General features: G+C 42.3%; 1 protein-coding gene across 3 annotated transcripts in view; it reads left to right on the top strand.

Moving 5' to 3' along the window:
* Nucleotides 1-20,299, top strand: part of CHD6 (chromodomain helicase DNA binding protein 6) — a 181,936-nt gene that overhangs the window by 67,665 nt on the left and 93,972 nt on the right. For all 3 annotated transcript variants that reach the window (XM_081034142.1, XM_081034144.1, XM_081034143.1), the window contains exons 4-5: nucleotides 6,569-6,716; nucleotides 8,516-8,665. In XM_081034142.1, the coding sequence (XP_080890268.1) occupies nucleotides 6,569-6,716; nucleotides 8,516-8,665 (298 nt within the window). The remainder of the gene's footprint in view (nucleotides 1-6,568; nucleotides 6,717-8,515; nucleotides 8,666-20,299) is intronic.

Consider the following 20,299-nt stretch of genomic DNA (forward strand, 5'->3'; position numbering starts at 1 on the left):
TCAGAATTGAGTTCAATGCTGGTGTCCGAGAATTGCTTGTTGGTGTGGGGAAAACTTCCACACATTTGGTGACCCAGAGTATCCGAAGTCAAGTATTTTGTGTAAATAGTAAAGGAGACACACAGGACAGAAACATAGTGGGGAAGATCTGGGTTTTTCCCTCCTCAGTAAGGTGAGAAACAGTTTTTTCCAATTCAAGCCCCAATTGCTGTGCCTCAGCTTTTTGCCCCCATTTGTTTTGGTTTGTCAACCCACAGCAGATTTTCCTCCCAAATGCAATAAGGTTAGTAACATCCGGGAAGAAAGGTTGTTTTTTAGTTTTTTAATACCTTTTCTGATTTTCTCCTTTGATGGTTGCTTCTAGAAAGTGAAGCCCTAGACATTCTGATTATATAACCATTTGAGCTGTGAGTCAGCTGATAACTGATGCAGGAGGAGGAGTGCGACCCAATCAGTTCAGCTCGGCCGCCCTGTTTGAAGGTCAACCACCGTCTTTGTTTAGAGTGCAGATCTTTATTGAGGCTTCATCCATTGACCATGTGCTTTCTGTCGGGAGACTTGGTTTGTACGTTCTGATCATTTATTCAAAGAATGAAGACAATGAGTGGAGACCTTGTACTTTGAACCCACTGGGCTCAATGTTAAGTAGGGAAGGAATCGGAATGAGAATGGCAGAGACCCACCTCTGAAGCTTTGGACTAAGTCCCTGTTGCTGTTTTTCTAAGGGCACCTGGAGTGCTTACTCTGTAATCCTCTAACTTTCCAAGTTAGGGTCTGGTGCGGCTTGGACCTTGACCTAATCTGTAAGGAACCAGTTACTAAGTAGGAACGCTTGATTTACTCATCCAGTACATTTTTAGAGCCTTCTGTGTGCCTTGCTTTGTTTATGAGTACTTTTGTTGGGAATGCGATAGTTGAGGAAAGGTGTCACAGAAGTATCATCTATGAGGAACTTTCGCTAGTTAGAGAAACAGCCTTGCTGCAGGTAGTCAAATAACAGGCAAAAATGGAAGCAAGTGAAAGAACCTAATATAACTGTATACAGAATAGCTGAAAGGATTTAGAGGATTAAGAGCGTTTCAGTTCTGGTCTAGGGAGTCCCTTGGACGAGGTGAAGATTGAGCCAGGTATTAAAGGAATTAATAGATGAGAAAAGACTTAAAGAAAAGGCATTTAAATAAATGTTCTTTGGGGGGAATTTTCAGTTTCAAGATGGTAGACTGAGCATACTTTTATTCTCCATTCTTCACCAAATCTTAATGAAATGACTGGAAGAACAGAGGGGAATAGACTCTTCAGAGATGAGGGATGTTGTGAATTTCTGGATGGGAATGCCGGTGGTGTTATACTGATGGGTACATGTGTGGAGGGCATCCCAGCTCAGCACGTGCAGCAGCTGTGTCCTCACAGTGGACCTGGCAACCCTGCAGAAGGGTTGAGAGGCAGGCCACCTCCACTCCAAAGCAAGGGGAGGTGGCTAAGGGACTGTCTGCAGAGTGGCTGCGTCGTTTGTCAGCTCCAGGCTGGAGTCAGGCAGTTGCTCTAGAGGTGCTGAGCTCTTTGCTCCGGGGGTAGGTTCAGGGTCCAGGGCTCCAAGTGGAGACCACCGTCCACAGAAAGGGAGCCTAGGGGCAGTAGCTTCTCTGCCTTTCCCTGCCCGGACCCGGGAAGGGTGGGGAGAGGAGCAGCCTCCCCGTATGCAGAGTCCCAGGCCAGGCCTCCCAGAGACAGTGACTTATTCTGCAGCACGTTGTCTCACTAGCCACCTGCGTTACCCGCCTCGTTCATTTTAAATAGAAACAGTCCACCAAAGATCGTGAGACTGGAGGAAAACAAGCAGCAAAGAAGAAGAAAAAGAGGAATGAGAACAACTGTTCTCAGAAAGAGCAAGTCCAGGAAAAAATAACTTGGAAAAGATTTTAAGTTAGTATCCTCAGAATCAAGATGGTATTTTGTCCGCAAAACAAGGATGGATTATCATGAAAAAGAAACAGAAAACAAGGGGAAAAAATGAAAATTTAAAACACAGTTTTGCCTAGACGAAAAGAATTCAACAAAAATATTGAGTAGAGGAAGGAGTGGGGAGATATAAGAGATCTAAATTCATCACCTTTCATATCAAGATGCCAGGAGCTTTCGCTTAACGTGGTCAATAAGGAACTAGAGGCATGAACAGATTAGTCAAAAGCAGTTCTCTCTGGGGCCGGCCCGGTGGCGCAGGCGGTTAGAGCTCCATGCTCCTAACTCCGAAGGCTGCGGGTTCGATTCCCACATGGGCCAGTGGGCTCTCAACAAAAAAAAAAAAAAAAAAAAAAAGCAGTTCTCTCTGGTAATGGGATTTGGTGCAATAGGGAAGGCTTGTACATTTCATTTGCAATCCTTCTGCATTTAAAAAATGTTTATTTTCATTTGCTTTTATCACTGTTAATAAGATTTGTAAAAACTGCTTTTTCATCTTATCAGTATGTAATGTTTTTGTTTCATTTTTTACTAGGACAGTGTCACAAATTGTGTAATCTTTGTTTTGATGGTGGCTATGATGCAGTTAAAGGGACAGAGGACAGGGTGAATTTAGGTCTCGTTTTGTGGATAGTGAGCTACATATGCAGCGAGACAAACATTTCTTTTCTCTTAACCAGTACCTTTAAAATCTAGTTAAAGATTTTAATTAACTCCATTCTCTAGATACAGATTGAACATTGTAATATGGGCATTAAGTGAAAGTTGAATTAAGTATACAAATGAGCTTTTGGGGGGCAATATCCATGTGTTCAGTATTACACCCCTGGGAAGAGGACCAGAGCCTGTGGCGAGGCCGGGACTGAGGCTTGTCTGCAGAGTTGTTCCTGCTGTGGAGCAGCAGTTCCCTGGCTGGACTCCCCAGACACAGGCACGTCTGTGAAGGCAGTCGCTGGCAACGTGAGCTCTTTCCAGTCATTCTGAATTGAAGGGTGACAGCAACTCACTGTGTCAGTAACTGAATTCTTTTCTGGTAAGACTTTGATGGACATTTTACAAGATTCAATTTTAAATTGGGAAGACGAGTCATTTTGAAATGATGCAGTTTGGTAGATAAAAGTTTTCAATACCTGGAATCCATGGGGACAAAGTAATAAAAAAAAAATAAAATAAAAAAATCACTGTAGTACAATGTTGTAACACATACCCAGACCTTTTTTCTCAGGCTCAGATCCAGCACTCAGTTTCTAACTCTGAATTCTAGCGAAGAAACCTGGAGATTGGGAACTGGAGATAAGGTTGGGAGAAGAGTTTAAGAAAGTCTATCTAATGCTTTAATGCTGTAATGTAATTTCCTATTTGGAAGTCAAAAAAAGTACTTATTTTCCTAATACAAACTGCAGAAAGTTAAGATGTGTAATATCTTGGCTGATGAAACTGTGTAGAAGACAGGACAGAGCTTTGGGGGTGAGGCCACTAAGAAACAATTGTTGGTCATTCCTGATAGTTGTTTTGCATGGATGGTCTAGTTTATATATTAGAAGTTTCTTACATGTCATAAATACATGGTGGATACTTTCCTTAGAAAAGTGGATTTATGTTTTATTGTAAAATCAAGTTTGATTTTGTTAACTAAAATTAGCTACTATGAACCTAAAAAATCTTGTCTGCTACGTTTTTCTGCCTTGGAAGTTAGTTGGTTCTAACTCTGAAAGTTAGAGTAGAGAGGACTATAAAAATACAGTTGCTTTGATCCAGCCTCAAGTGCCGTTAAATAAATGGTTATAGGTATTAGGCCCTTGTATTGTTCAGAACTCTATTGGTTACAAGTGACATAAACCCAACTTGAATTAAGTTAAAAAAATAAAAGGGGGTTCATTGGCTTACAGAATCAGAGCCAGGAAGTTAAGGATCCCACCTGAGTGCTTCATCTGTAACCCTTCCCGGCACCTCCCTGGGGGTCAGCTCCATTCGTTGCAACCGCTTTTACACTCAAGGTTAAATTGTGGCTGCCTGCAGCAGTGGGCTCACAGCTGTAAGACCTAGGAGGGATGAGATTTATTTTCCTACCCACTCCTGCCAAACATTCCCTTTTTTTTTTTAAAGGAAGGACTCCCACATTGGGCTGGCTGGGTCATTTGCCCATCCCTAGACCAGTCACTGGGGAAAAAGGAATAGGATCCCATAGCCCAGCCTCACCTTCTGCTCACTCTCGTAACCTGGGGGATCAGTGTTGGTGTATGGTGTAAAAAGCAACAGGCTGTGAGTCAGACAACAGCGTGCCGGCCTCTGCTCCACTGCTGCCTTCGGGGCCTTTGCTGCTTTGAAACCTGTTTCTTCACCTGGAATATGAGTCTTGTTTGCCCTGGCTCCCTCATGGAATTGTGGTTTTAACAGTTAAATGAAACTCAGAACCCAGAAGTGCTTTGTAGAATATAAATAAATTGCTATACAATTTTCTTAGTGAGAAGCCGCATAACATGAGATAAATATTCCTGTGAAAATTTAGCATCTTTCTGAATTGGTTCACCGGAGTCTCCTGTCTTGAACTGATAAGAAGTAGAACTTTTGCTTCCCCCCACCCTCTTACCCCCCACTTAAAGAGTACAAGGCTCTTGTTATAATAAAAAGTTTAGTGCTCTAAATGGCAGGACCCCTTTCATTTCCTCAGGTTGGACCAAAATAATTTTCATAAAGAACTTTCCTGACAGGCAGGGAGGCCAGCCAGTCTTGAGCCTCGGGAATCGGGGGTGGGCGGAGTTTGTGCTGACCTGACTGGGGATCCTTGAGGGGGAAAGGGTGTGCAGGAGAGCGGCAGGCTGATGGAGCAGTCCGCACTGTGGTATTTCTGCCGCGAGCTCATGCTGGATCTCCCTTCTCTACACAAGGCCCTCGGTTCTCCTCTCTTCCCCCACACCTTCCAGAACTCACCTGATGGAAAAGACCCGTAATTTGGGGTCTTGGTCCTCATCCTTCACATTGTCATTTGCCAAGACTCACTGGTTTTACTTTAGCTGGATCTTGCAAATCATTTTCTCCTTTGAGTATTGGTTGATTCCACGTCCAGCCTAGTCTTCATTTCCTCTTGCCTGGGCTTCCCATCATGCCCCGCTCACACAGAATGAAGTCTGAACTCTCTGGGCAGGTGTACCCCTGACTTCTTTCCACTTCTGCCACTTAGGACTTCTGTTCACTGCCCTATCATCCAGCCACACAGACTGGCTTTTACTAAACGAGCCCTTAACACTCTGCCCTTCTCCAAGAATGCCTTGGTGGTGAAAAGCAGGCCTGGGTTCAGATCCTTTCCCTGCCATTTCCTAGCCATGTTACCCTGGAAATCTAACTGAGCTTCACTGTGCCTCCTGATAAAATGGGGATAATAATACTATCTGCCTTTGAAGGTTGCGAAGGGTAAAGAAGATAATCCATGTGAAGGATTTAGAGAACTGTGCCTGCATGTATTAAGTGCTATATATAAGTATTAGCTATAATAACAATCATTATAATTGTAATAATTGTAATAATTATAATCACTATTATCTTTCCTATTTTCTGTCTGTTGAAATTTTATGTACATCCCCACTCAAATGCATTTTCCCAAATCTCCCCAGCGATAAGGAATGTAATCCATCCATTGATGCATCCATCTTCCCATCTATATATTCAATAAATATTTACTGAATACTTAACCATGTAGAAGGCATAAGACTACTCATTGTGAGGAATGTGAAACTTAATCTTAAGTACACATTGATCTTTAGGAACTGTAGAGTCTGGTAGGAGAGATCAGAGAAGTATAAAATATTCATCCCCTCCGCAGATGTTTATTGAACAATTGCAGAGGATCCAGGCACGGTGTGGTTCCGAGCCTGGTGTCATGGTTACTGACTGACTTTGGTGAAAGATCAGAGTTTGCACATGCTACGCCGGGCACAGCGGGAGTGCTTTGGGAATGTAGGAAAGAGGTTCTGCCAACTGGGAGGGTGTTTGAGGAGAGGTGGGCATCTTAGCAGGGCCTTCCAGGATGGATGGACTTTGCCCATCTCCACCTCTCTCAGGAAGCATTCGTCTACTGCTCGGGGCTGTGGCTCTAGGCGGGCTGTAGGATTTTCATAATTATAACCTCCTCAAGGGCAGGGACAGTGTTGCCTTCATTTTGAGTTTCTAGTACTCACTCTGAGTCTTATACATAGACCATTCTCAATAGAGGAGGATGATTGATTAGGGAGATATCTCTTCCTGTGTAACTTAAAGGGCAATTGAATTGTGATGGTTCTCAATACCTACAAAGCAATTAAACATCCTAGAGAAGACATTTATATAAACTGAAAGGGAGCTTTTTGGAGATGTTCATACTATTTTATTTCTTATCACATCAATTATAGTCTTAGTAGTCATGATAGGGGTATAAAAAAGTGAATTCTGCATCAATCCATGTAGATATTTCTTCCCATTATTCTGTATATTTCTGGGGAGAAACTTACAGATTCTCCATTAAAGTCTATCCTGGTTCAAGAATTCCAGGATGTGATATCATAACTTTGATCTCATGAGATATCTTAGTTTTAAAAACTGCCCAACAGTTTTAATTCTGAATTTCTCCTTGTAGCAAGGAGCAAGGACCAACCCCTGTGGAGAAAAAGAAGAAAGGAAAAAGGAAAAGTGACACCACAGTGGAGAGTTTAGAGCTGGATCAGGGCCTGCGGAGCCCACCCCTGCGGAGTCCTGAGGAATCCACTGAGTCTGCAGACAGCCAGGTACAGCTATGACCGGGAGCCCTGGTGGAGGTTACGGCCACCAGATAGGGTCGTGCTGACGCTGAGCCTGTTGCTTCTCCCTCCCGTTCTCAAGCCGACATCTCTTGTGCACAGGCCCGGGCTGGGTGTCTCTGTTTTGGTGGGTGAGCACCAAAAGACCACAGGCCTTCTCCCCAGCATCGGGATCTTTTTGTGCTAATAACTTCCCAGTGTTTTAGTGCTGTTCGCTTCCTTCTTGGAAAGTAGCATGTTTGGCATCAGCGAGAGTGAATGTGGAAATGGAGTTGTGAGCCAAGCTGGGTAAGGCTCCTGGGCCTCTTTCGTCTTGTAGGTAGTCCCTGTAGTGTTACCTCTGTGCAGAGAGCTAGGCCAGTCTGCACAAGGACGTTTTCATGATCCCAGATGCTGGAAAAATCAGCGATGTGTTCATTATGCCAAAATAGGGAAGTTTGGCCCAACATGAAAACCAGGAGTTGGTTGGCTAAATGAGATTCCTACAAATATGCCAAAGTATGCCCATGACATTGGTGGGAATTTTCTCCCTGAGTTGAGGCAACCTCTCTTGGACCTGAGTTCTCATATTTGAAAGTGCTCTTTCCTCTGATACCCACAGCAGTTTATCTGGGCTGTGTGCTGCAAGGGGACGATTTAGAAGAAGACCAATTCCATGCACCTTCAAGTATCATCTGGACCCTCAGAGATTTCTAGGTGATCTTCATGGTAGGAAGGTGTCAGCTCCTCAGGTCACAGTGGTAGTAAGTAGTAGTGTCTGAGGTCAGAGCCAAAACACCCTACTACTCCCCTACCCCACTGCCTATAAACTCGGGCTTGTGGCTGTTAGGTATCCTGAATGGCAGAGAAACAAACATGTCAGGTTGATGGGAGTTGGCGGGGTGGGGTGGGGTGATCACGTGTTTCTAGGATGGTGATCTGTACATGAGATGGGGGGGTATGTGGAATCCCTCATGTAAAATGAAACATCACAGAGGTGACATAGTGAAGAAATGATGGGAATACAGAGAGAGGCCCAGGAGATACCTTTTTAGAAAATAAGGAAGGTGGGGTTTTGCTTTTGTTTTTGTTTTTTTAAGGTATACATATTTGAGAGGGAGCTAGCTGGTAAATGGTCCCCAGAAGTGTTTCTACTGCTTGAATATGACGTGTACTTAGAGATGGACCATGTGTTTTTCTGTTGGCGGAAAGCCACTAGGCTGCTTTGTTGCAGAAGTTGTTCTAAAAGGTCACAAGCTACTTAATTATAGACGAGTCCTCAGATGGTGACTCACGAGTCTTGTTTTGTCACACTTAAGATGTCTCCCTGCATTTCACGGGGTATTGTGAGATTTTAATAAAATTGGTATTATTCAGTTCTTTAGGAGTTACGTGGTATGAATTCAAGCAAAAACAAAAACAGCTCTATCATTGTCATAAAATCAGAGTTCCCAAGCTGTGCTCGAAGGGGCCTCAAAGATGCTGGAGTGTACCTCCCTTCTCTGTTTTACTGGAATAGAAATCCGTTCTAGAAAGGAGGGAAAAAGTCACTGCCATTGATGAATAAAATACATCTCACTGGATTCTGAGACAGCTCAGTGCTGCTGGCAGTTTGGAACCCCTCCCCCAGCTAGATCTCATTTTGAGTATAAAGTTTTTAAAAGAGTTGTATTTAAGGAAGATTCCTTTTATAAAGTAAGAAAGATCTCCTTTGCATGTTGGTGAGTGTGATTGCGGGTATTCTTGTACACGCTGTTTGCCTTTGCCTCACAGAGCTGCTCTCTCTGACGGGTGTGTTTGCCCTGCAGAAACGGCGCTCGGGCCGCCAAGTGAAGCGCAGAAAATACAACGAGGATCTGGACTTCAAAGTGGTGGACGACGATGGGGAAACGATCGCTGTGCTCGGGGCTGGCCGAACGTCCGCCCTCTCGGCTTCTACCCTGGCTTGGCAGGCGGAGGTATGGCCTTTGGATTGGGTGCTGGCCTTGGCTGGTCAGTTGTTTTGTCCTACTTGACTGAGTTTTCCCAGGGCTCTTTGCTAAAGCATTAGTTAGATCATTTTAACTGCTGCGTTTAACCTTCAGATGGCTTCCTGTTTCACTTAGAATAAAATTCAGACCCTTTGCTGTGCCAAGCAGGACCCTCTACCATTACATGCTATTTCACCAAATTCATTTTTCCAATAAACGGCTTCTCGTCTCTCATTACTCTTCAGCCAAAAGCCTTGCTGTCTTTTAATGCTTGAACCAGCAGTTCTTTTCCCACTCACTGGCCTTGGCCTGTGTTGTTGCTTCTCTGCCTGGAATGCTCTTTACATGCTTTGCATGACTGGTTCACCATCTTTTAAGTCAAAGTAGGTCCCTGCCCCTCACCCCAATGGTTCTCTGTTTCACTCTGTTTCCTTCATAGCACTTACCACAACTTGTAATTGTGTTCAGATTTCTAGTTTCATTTTATTTTTTGTCTCTCATTAGAATGTAAAAGTCTGATACAGACTAAATAGTTGTTCAGTGAATAAAATCCCATGAACTAGTAAATTACAATTGGAACTTGGATTCAGCAAACGTTTATTAAGAGTCCACTGCCAAGCCAGGTCCTGGGATACAAGGATGAGTATCAAGGGACGGTCCCCGCCCCCGAGGAGCTGCATGTCGGAGAAGCAGCATACAGCTCCACTAATATAGTGATAAGTGCTGCCCTAGAAGTGTGTGCTACAGAGAGTGGCTACACGGAAGGAGGTGTGGACAGAAAAAGGAGGGCGGTCAAGGGTAATTTCAGACATGAAATAAAGCCCCACAGCCTGAATCAGCCTGGTTTGATAGCTAGACCAGCTCTGCTGGGCATGGGGTCTGATTTGAGGAGTGGTAGGAGATGATGAGCCCTGAGTGGTAGGAAAAGTCCCATAATGCAGGTCCTGGAAGTCAGCTAAGGTATTTGGCCTGTATTCTGTAGATCAGAGAGGGGTCAAGGGTATTGAGGGATTCAAGCAGAGAAGCAGGATGGCCATGTTTGCACTTCAGAACTTTCCACTGGCAGCAGTTGCAGAGAGGAAGAGGATAGCATTAGGACCTGGTACTCAGATGCTAGAAAGGAAGAGGGGTAAATGCTGAAAAGGAGGAGGTCTGTGCCACAGAGCCTGACGGAGAAGAAATGAGAAGCCAAAGGAGGAGCAGGCTGAGCATGGAGGAGGGGCCTCATTGCCAGCAGCACATTCTGGGACACAGGCTGTCTGTCTGTTAGGGCGGCACCGTCGCTGACTTGGCGGAATTCATACTCCACATGTGTGGCCGCAGCACGAATACCTGTCCTTTCCCCTGGGCGCCAGTGTGGCTCACTGAAGCTGATAATTCTTTATCTGTTTAAGCCACCTGGCCTCCAACGTGAAGCATTTTTATGTAATTCCACATATCCCTTCACTCTGTTTGCATGGAAGGTAGCTAAGAGCAGGGGTCATTGTCCCTTTTTTAACAATCAAGAAACAGGCTCATAATGATCCAGGTCATACTTATAGAAAGAGGGTGCCAAAAAAAAAGTATACACATTTTAAGAAAGGAAAAAACTGTATTAAAATTGTAATACTCAATATATTCCGATAATAAAAGATGAGTACAAGTCACGTTTGACTTCTGCAATTGCAAGAGGTGCTCAAAGTGGTTCCCATCAGCGTAATTTTAATACGGTTTTTTCCTGTCTTAAAATATGTGGACATGTTTTTGGCCTCCTTCGTAGCGGGGTTGATCAGTGATCAGCACATTAAGAGTTGATAGCATGTCTCTAAGCTAAGGGTTATCCACCTAATGCGTAGAATACTTAATAGGAATAGTAATTGACGTGCTGTCGTTGCAGTACTTTTCGAGCAAAATAGTTAAGAGTAGCCCTTGCAGACTGTCCTGAGGTGATAGGATTATATGGCTTTATAATGGGTTTTCCTTCCTCAGAGATTTTATGGTTGGTTTGGTATTTGAAACATTGTAAGGGATTTTATTTTCTCCTAGTAGCCATTTTGCCTAAGTCATTTCCCATATTTCAGTTGTTACGGCTTCTCCCCTATCACCTGAAGGGCAGAATTAGCTGCTCTGACAGAAACAATTCAGGAAACTTGATTTATCGAGTCCCTTTGTATTCGCCTAAGGATACGGTAAAGAGAGGGTTTATAAGAATGGTGAAACATAATATCAAATCTGAATTTGCACTAATTATGCCTCAAAAATTATTACTAAATTTCAACAAGAAGGAGGCCTGACATGTGGGTTTGGCACTGATGTTCAGAAAGGCAGCCCCGCCACAGGCCGGGCCCAGCATGCAGGGCACACTAGAGAGCCTGCCTGTGAGGGGATCCAGGGGCTTTCAAAAGCAGTGCTCCCGAGAGCCTTAGCTGCTGCAGAACCAACACAGCTTCACTTTCATCTCGTCTACATATTGGGCTTCCCGGTGAGGTGTGAACAAAGATTTTCCAGGCTAATGCAAAGCTTGAAAGCCTTGGAATCTCATCTTGGATTCCAGGCAATCCTCAAAGCATCCAGGGGCACAGAAAATCTGAAGAAGAGGATGAGGCCTTTTTTCATCTTTCTCTTTTAAGGCCCTTCTGGATGGGTGTGTGCCTGCTTGCTGGCTTTAGTTTGGGGCTGAGAAGGGTGTAGCATGGACATAAAAATGGCCCTGCTGGTCCCTCTTTGCATTTCTGTGCAGTCTCTTATCGGTATGCTCAGCCCAGTTCTGTGGCTTCTGGCCCCTGTCCCAGCCCCAAACTGCAGCCTCAGCATGGGTTACTTAGTGGTGAGTTGCTAAAAACATCTTTACACATGATTCAGTGTAGCTCGAGATTGGCAGATTAGCACAGCTCTGCTCTGAGTCCTGAGGACAGTGCCCTGACAGGGATCTGGGATTCAGGCCTGGAGATGAGTTTCCATCCTGACTCAGACTCCTCGCTTTTCTTATTTGTCACCCTGATGTTGGTGCTTGGAGCAGAGGCAGGCTTCGCAGTTGTGGTACATTTACAGTGCATAGATTTTTACAAGGTTGTCTCACTGTTTGCCTCCTCCAGTTTGTGTGGTTCATATGATTTTGCCTTTTGGAACAAAAGGACTTTCATTTAAAGGAGGCTTCCCCAATGCCTTTGCAGATAGGACCTTCTGCTTTGGCCCTTTCCTGTGCCTGCAGGCTGAGCTCAGTTAGTATCCCCCCCCCCAGCCCCCCCCCCAGGCAGCTGCTTACCCCCCCTGAGCTGGGGGTAAGTTCTTCCCCTCTGTGCTCCTGTAGCACCCTAATATGATTCACTCCGTCATTGTCCTTTAAAGACCTGCCAACTTTGGTTTCCTTCTTTGAAGCCACAGGCTACTTTAGGATAAAGCTTGTATCTGTTTTTCTGTGTACCTCTTGGGCATGAAAGAGTTACAGGAAAGTAAAATTTAGATTAACTCCCAGGAACTATTCAGATGAAGACTCACTTCTGGCACTTTCAGTCCTCAGTGTGGTATTCTAACTGTTGTATTTATTATTCCCAAAGTCGAGTCAGCTGAAACCCTGGCCCCTCGTGTTCAAGGTCTGTGACTGTTCTAATTTGTCAGTGCCTCTGCCATACTGTTCTGAATGTCACGCCTGACTATTCCCTCAATCAGAAGTTCCCTATTAAGTAAACTTCTGCAAAACAAGGGCCGCTTTTTAGTATAGTGTGATGTTTACCTAACATAGGTAGTACTTTATGTTCGGTAGTAGCTAACATAAAGACTTGCATTCAGTTGTACTTCTACATTTATTTACTATATGAATGATGAATAAATATGCTTAAAACCCTCTAAACAGGTATGATTTTTTAACTCCTAGATTAGAAAGACAAGAATGAGATGCTTTTTTTTCCTCAGGCTCTTGTTTTCTCCATTTCTTTATGCAGGCATATTTTTCCCTCTGGTATTCATTTATCTCTCGCTCCAAGTAGGCACTTCAGCCTGGCAAAGCTTACTTGGTGGTGTTGGGCATTTGGCATCGCTCTAGCTTTGTACCTGCTTCTGTGATTCAGTGCTTACGCTCCTGTCCTTTTGGCCTGCGTGGATGATCTTTAGTCTTCCCTTTTCTACGTTGGCTACAACCATTTCCCACCTTGTAGCTTCTTTCACATCGTCACCTGTATGTGTTTCCCCTTAGTTTCTGCTGCCCCTGGTGCTTGAGGCCAGTGTTCAGATCATTGCCGTATGCAGTTCTGTAGTTCCCTGCTGCATGCAGCCTCTGTCCTTCCGAATCCATCAGCAGACTAATTTTCCCATAGGACCAGAGAAAGTTCTGGTATTTCTGTGTCCTGCTCAAGAATCTAAGCCGGTTCCTCCTCAACTTCTCTATGAGGTTGAAACTCCTGACTGATTTTTTTTTTTCCCCCTAATGTGGCTACACACTACCTGTTTACCCTCATTGATTTTCACTCCTCATTGTATAAAATGCTTTTGTTCTACTGTGAATGGTTACTGGGTATTCCAAATATGTGCCCTCCTTCCCATTGACTCACTCTTTCATTTTTCGGGTTCATTCCGGCTTTCCTTCCTGTTTGCTGTCCTCTTGGGACCACCATTCTTTCAGGCCCAACTAAAATCTCACGTGTTCTGTGACGTCCAAGCTATTCTTGCCTTTTGCGCTCTGGTGGGAACTTATGGTTACTGTCACACCAATTAGCTTTACCCTGGGACATTTCTAAGGAAAATAGGTTTTGCTTTGCTTTCCCTGAGGAGTGTAAGGCCCTGCGAGATGAGTTGGCATCTCGTTGGATGTTACTTTTGTGCCCTCCTTGGCACTCAGGAAATACTTGGTGATTTGAATGGTTTGCTTCTTACTCGAGCCTCTCCGTATGGCGAGCTAAGTAGAAGTAAATCAGGTGGGTGGGTGGTTTGGGAGCAACTTGGGTTGAAAAGTTTTGAAATTTTCCCTAAAAAAAAGATGTTGAATTAAATGAGCCCCTGACATGAAAGTGAATGAGTTAAAATTGTCTTCTTTGAAGGATAATTTGAGAAAATTCCAAGCAGTTGAGAACAGATGGCTGTTATGGAATTGTGTTTGGCAAGCAGATTTAGTTTATATCTGTGTGTATCTGTATATACTGAGTGTTTATACACACATGATCGTGCTTTTATGCACAATCTCAGCTTAGGGAAAGAAAACCCTGATTTTCCAGTTTCCTTCCTACTTTGATGTGTATTTTGGAAATGCTACTCTCCTTTCCTTTCATTAGGATAGAGTAAAAACCTGTTCTCAGTAGTTTGATGACAACCATTGATATATTTTTTTTAACACTTGTGTTCGTTCCCCATTCTTTACCCAGTACCAAAAAATAAATTGAAATTTTATTTCAAATTCTTTAATTTTTTACTTAAAAAATTTCTCTAATGAAGAATGTTTTAAGCCCTCTTCCTTTTAATACTCAGAGTAAAGTCCTGTGCCTTCTTCATCCATATGTTAATGCTTCCTTGGATTTGGTCCTAGTTAAAAACTCTGAATAGCAATCAAAATCCTATCATCAGAAACCTTTTTGCTCTTCGTGGTAGGTAAGAATAAGAATATTTGAAGCAATCTGGTAGTGATGGAGAGATGGTTGTTCCTTTCAGCATGTGTGTACACGTATGAATGCTTGCTTGCCAGTCTGGGTTACACAAACTTGGGAGTAGGTAAAAAGGTAGCCAGAAATTATGAAAGTTTAATTCTGGCTAACAGAGATCTAACTCAGATATCACTTCATTTCCAAAGCCTCTTCTAATTCGCCCACGTGCTCTGGCTTCTGTGGTCCCATGTCACTTGCTGTATATTATTACTTTGCAAAATTTCTTTTTTTTATTTTTTATTGGGGAATATTGAGGAACAGTGTGTTTTTCCAGGACCCATCAGCTCCAGGTCAAGTTGTTGTTTTCACTCTAGTTGTGAAGGGCGCAGCTCACTGGTCCATGTGGGAATCAAACCGGCGACCTTGGTGTTGTGAGCACTGTGCTCTAACCAACTGAGCCAGCTGTAAATTTTTTGACATTATTTATTCAGAAACATTTATTGAGAACCTACTGTATACCAAGGACTATTCAGAGTCTGCCCTTGTTGGGGGAGCCTACAAATGGAGAAGAGATATAACTCAGGTATCACTTCATTTCCAAAGCCTCTCCTAATTTGCCGGCGTGCTCTGGCTTCTGTGGTCTTAGCCAATGCTCAACCAATCTCTCCCTCCAGATATTTGCCAGATTTTGAACATACATGGGATGGGATACCAAAGGGATAAGCCCAAAACTTCCAAAGGATAGAAATATCGACGGAGAGGCTGACAATAAAGCTGAAAATAATAAAATTGTGTAGTATATCAATGGTGGTAAGTGCTATGGGAAAAAAGTGTCAGAATAAGAGGGATATGGAATTCAGGAATAAGGATTGCAATTTTAAATAGGGTGGTCAGTATTGGCCTTACAAAGGTAACATTTGAGCAAAGAATTAATTGGAGGAAGTAACTGAACAAAAGAGTCATGTAGGGGAGAAGAGCATTTCAGGCAGAGGGAATAGCCTATGCAAAGTCCCTGAGGTGGAAGCACGCCTGGTACTACGTATGCCGAACAGGCAGGAAGACCTGAAAGGTAACAGATGAGATGGGAGGTAGGGCAGATACCGAAGGTGGTGTAGATCTGTGGCTTCATTCTGAGTCAGAAGAGAAACATTTCAAGCAGTTTAAGTAAAAGATGACATAATGAAAAAGGACCAATCTGAAGGTTGTTTTGAGAACAGCGTAGCGGGGCAAGAATGGAAAGCAGGCGCTAGTGAGGAGGCTCTTGGGAATAATCTAGGTGAGAAATTAAGGTGGTTTGGATCAGGGTAGAAGCAGGGGAAGTAGTGAGAAATGGCTGGATTCTAGACATACTTTGAAGGTACAGCACGAAGATTTCTTCGTCAGTTAGCTGTGGTGTATGGAGAGAAGAAAGAGGAGTCAAGGATTACACCAAGATTTTTGTTTTGAACACCTAGAAGGATAGAATTCCCTTTAACTCAAATGGGGGGAAACTGTAGCTAGAAGGGCTAGGATTGGGCGGTTGCTTAGGAGACCAGGAGTTTATTTTGTGGACATTTTAAGTGTGAAACATCTCTGAGATATTCAAGTGGAGATGGCAGGTAACAATTAGATATATGAGTCTATAACTGGGAGAGGTTCTGAGCTGAATATATAAATTTGGCAGGCATGACAGTGTAGCTAGTGTTTATAACCGTGAGACTTAAGAAGATCACCAAGAGAATCAGTATAGATAGAAAACAGGAGGAAATCCAAAAACTTGTCCCTAGGGAAGTCCAGAAGTAAGAGTTAAAATTTTTCTCCAGTTGCATTGCTTCTACCCTGTTCCAAACTTCCAGCTAAGATGTAACAGGTCATGGCAGGCCAGCACTCACTGTAAGAAGCAAGCAATTAAAAATAATAAATTGCAAAGAACATTTTTAAAAGCATAGATAGCCACGGTATCAATAAAAATTGGATGAGCTGAAATTCCAGACAGTGAAGAGCTATTCCTAGATGTGCTGACAGTTGCTGACTGTTTCTTCTCTGGAGACATTCCACAATACTGGACATGGATTGAGGATCAGGCTTGGCCCAAACACAGACTGGGTTGAAGAGGAACCATCTCTCCCTGCTGGTGATTGGTTACACAGGGCTGGTGAAATGTTTGGGAACTAAAGGAATCTCCAAAGCAAAGGGGTTTTCCTTAGGAGACTTCTGCTGAGCTCTTGGGTAGCCCAAGAACCTACAGGCTCAACCAAAAGGCAGATTGAAATCTCAGTCTCACGATACTTAGGAGACAAAATCTCACTGTAGAGATGGGCCCACCACAAAAACTGGCTCTTCCTTAAGAGAGATTTTAACTTGCTGGGGATTGGAGACTTCAGGGCTCAGGTGTAAAAAGACCTTGCAGACTCTGTCAGTGACCTTGGACATTCATGCTCGAGGAACAGGGTAACCAAGAGATCGACTGAATCTTAAAAGATCAGTAACCTAATTCTGACCCAGCTCAATCCCTGATTGTACCAAAAGGACTACCCCCTGTTCCTGTTGGTCTAAGAGAATAGGAATCACTTGTGGTGGAAGATATTGTTTGGAGCTGCTGTGATTCTTTTATCCACATTATCCAACATATGGTAAAAAATTTGAGACCCCGGAAGAGGCTGGAAAATATGATAAAAAATAAAGGAAATAAACATATAATAGAAGCATACCCCAGATGATCCAGATATTGGAGTTAGCAGAAAAGAACTTTAAAATAACTGACTGATATATAAAAGAAAATGGAAGAAATGATGGGCAAAATAAGTTTTTAAGTGAATTCCAACAGAATTAAATCAGTAAAGAGAAGTCAGTAGTCTCAAAGTGAGTATTTCAATTTATAACATTCAGAACACTGAGGATGAGTTTAAAAGCAGATTGTGTATAGCAGAAGATAAGATTAGTGACTTTGAAAACAGATCAGTGGAAAATTTCTAAACTGAAGCACAGGAAAAAAAAGAATGGATAGCACAGAGGAAGACAAAGGCATTAAAGGCAGTTGGGATGCAGTTTAAAGGTCTAATCTATATCTGATTCTAGACTTGGAGGAGAGTGGAGCATAGAGGAGTGTTTGAAGATCAAATTAATGGCCAACAATTCCTATAAACTGATGGGACATATCAACCAGTAAATTCAACATCAGGTAACACCCAAGCAGGGAAAATACAAAAAAAGAAAACCATACCTAGGCATACCTTAAACTGTAGAAAATGAAAGACTGAAAGAACATCTTAAAAGCCTCTAGATAAAAACTGACAGCTAACATTGTATTAAATGGTGCAATATCGAATGCTTTCCCCCTGAATTTGGGAATAAAAAAAGATTCCACTATTATCATTTATATTTAGAAATATATTGGAGGTCTTGGCTACTGCAATAAGGAAAAAGAAGAAAAAAGTTTAAAGATTGGAAAGGAAGAAGACTCATTTGCAGATGACAATTGTATGTAGAAAATTCAACAGAATCGCCAAACCGTTGGAATGAAATACATGTGGATTTAGCTTAATTGTTAGCTACAAAGACAATATACAGGAAATGATTTTTATAAACTAGCAACATGGTATCAGGAAAGGAAAATTGTAAAATGTCATTTATAATAACATCAAAGTAGTCGATACCTTGGAATTACTCTCAAAAGATATACAAGCCCTCTATATGGAAAACATTGCTGAAAGAAAGAAGACATAAATAAATGGAGCAATGTACGATGTACATGTATTCAAATTGTTAAGATGTCTATAATTCAGTCCCAGTCAAAAATCAAAAGGTGTTTTGGGGTGGAAATCGATAATAGAAATGCAAAAGACTGAGAATATCCAAGGCGACGTTGAAAAGCCAAGAACTAAGTGGAAGCGTGACTGTAATCCAGACTTTGTGATCGAGCTACACTAATGAAGTCAAGGACATGTTGCCGTAAGCACAAACAGGCCAGTATAGAGCTGCAGCGCCCGGTAGGGCTGCTACCGGTCTGAACGGAGACGTGCTGGTAAGTGTACAGCACACAGTGGATTTTAAAGACTTGGTATGAAAAAAAGGGTATGAAATATTAATAATTTTATGCAGGTTACATATTAAAATAATATGTTGCACATGTTGGTTTAAATAAAATATATTATTAAAACCAATTTCATCTGTTTATTGTTACTTCTTTAACGTGGCTACAAGGACATTTAAAATTACCTCTGTGGGTTAATGAATGACCACAGTGGCAGCAAATATTCCTTAAATAGGACACAAAAATACATGACAGAAAAGATTGATAAGGTGGATTATTCAGAACTTCATCAAAAGACACATTTACAGATTGAAAAGGCAAACCATACATTGGTAGAAAATGTTTGTAATCTGTATATTTGACTGAGAACCCTTATTTAGAAATATAAAGAACTCCTGCAAATAAAAAATGGGGGACAGCTTTAAAAATAGGCAAATAACTTGAATGGAAGCTTCACAAAGAGATACCCCACATGGCCTATAAGCATATGGAAAGGTACTCGGCCTCCTCAGTTATCAGGGAAATGCGAATTAAAGATACAATAAATACTACACATCCACTAGAAAGGCTACAATTTTAAAGACTGACAATATCAAGTCAACTGGAATATCCATACATTGGGGGAAGAGAGGGTCTAAAAATTACTACAATCACTTTGAAAAAAAGTTTTGACAACATCCATTAAAACCAAACGCAACCTACCTCATAACCTAGCAGTTCCACTCCTACATATATATCCAAGATAAATGAGTGCATCTGTCCAGCAAAAGACATAAAATTTACATGAACATTGCTAGCAACCAAAACATTCCTCAATAGCAGTGTGTGTTTATACAAAATGCTACACAGTGATAACAGAAAAATGAGCCACATATTATATGAGTCCATTTACATGAAGTTTTAATAATAGGCAAAACGAATCAAAAGTGGTAGAAGTCTGAATAGTGGTTACTTCCAATGGGGGCATGAGGGTCTTCCAAGTATGTTGGGAATATTATATAACTTGATAAGGGTGGTACTTATACAAGTGTGTATGTGGATATGTGGAAATCCATCAGTTGTACACTTGAGGTCTCAGCATACTGTCTGTATGCCGTGCCTCAATAACTTTTAAAGCATCCTGTTAACATGTCTGGTAGTTCCTTTGTGATGAAGCTCACTTCTGTGAGACCAGTGCATACACAAGAAAGGCACTCAGTGGATAATGTGGAAGAAATTTAGGAAGGAAATGAAGTAGATAGGCTCATTGTCTAGTTTCTTGTAACCTGGCACCTGTTCGTGGGCTCACTGCTCACTTGTAATAGGCAGAGCTCTGTCTGTTGGCTGCACAGTCTGTTTGGCGATCGTTCCCACTCAAGAAAGTACACCTAGCTTTGGTCCTTTGCCGTTAGCCGTCCTGACAGTATAAGATACTGTGTTTCCCCAAAGATAAGACCCAGACGGACAATCTGTTCTAATGCGTCTTTTGGAGCAAAAATTAATATAAGACCGGGTATTATGTTATTTTATACCTGGTCTTATAGTAAAATAAGACCAGGTCTTATATTAATTTTTGCTCCAAAAGATGCATTAGAGCTGATTGTCCAGCTGGGTCTTATTTTTGGGAAAACACGGTGGGTCCAAGTGGATGGAGGAGAGGGGTAGACTTTAATTATGTGATGTAGGTTAAGAATAATAACTGTCTCCACTTTGTGGTCTGCTGAGTTTGATGCTATATTTCCTTCTCTTCATCATTTCTTCTTCCTTGTTTTTTAGCATTCAACAAATATATGTCAGTCACCCACTGTTGCCTGGCCATTTTGAGGCATTTAGCCACATCAGTGAATAAAACAAATAAGGATCTCTGCCCTCAGTAGGTTTGTGTCAAATGGGAGAAGATAGGCAATAAACAGTTAGTTACCTGCCTCCTTCTCCTTCCCTAACTCCTGCTTAAGAATCAAGCAGAACAAATTACAGTAGTACCTCAGTTTTCCAACGTCTCCACTGATGAACATTTCGGTTTACGAACGCCGTAAACTCAGAAGTAAATGCTTCGGTTTTCGAACACGCCTCAGAAGTCGA

Source organism: Rhinolophus hipposideros (assembly GCF_964194185.1).
Source record: "Rhinolophus hipposideros genome assembly, chromosome: 22".
NCBI classification, from domain to species: Eukaryota; Metazoa; Chordata; class Mammalia; order Chiroptera; family Rhinolophidae; genus Rhinolophus; species Rhinolophus hipposideros.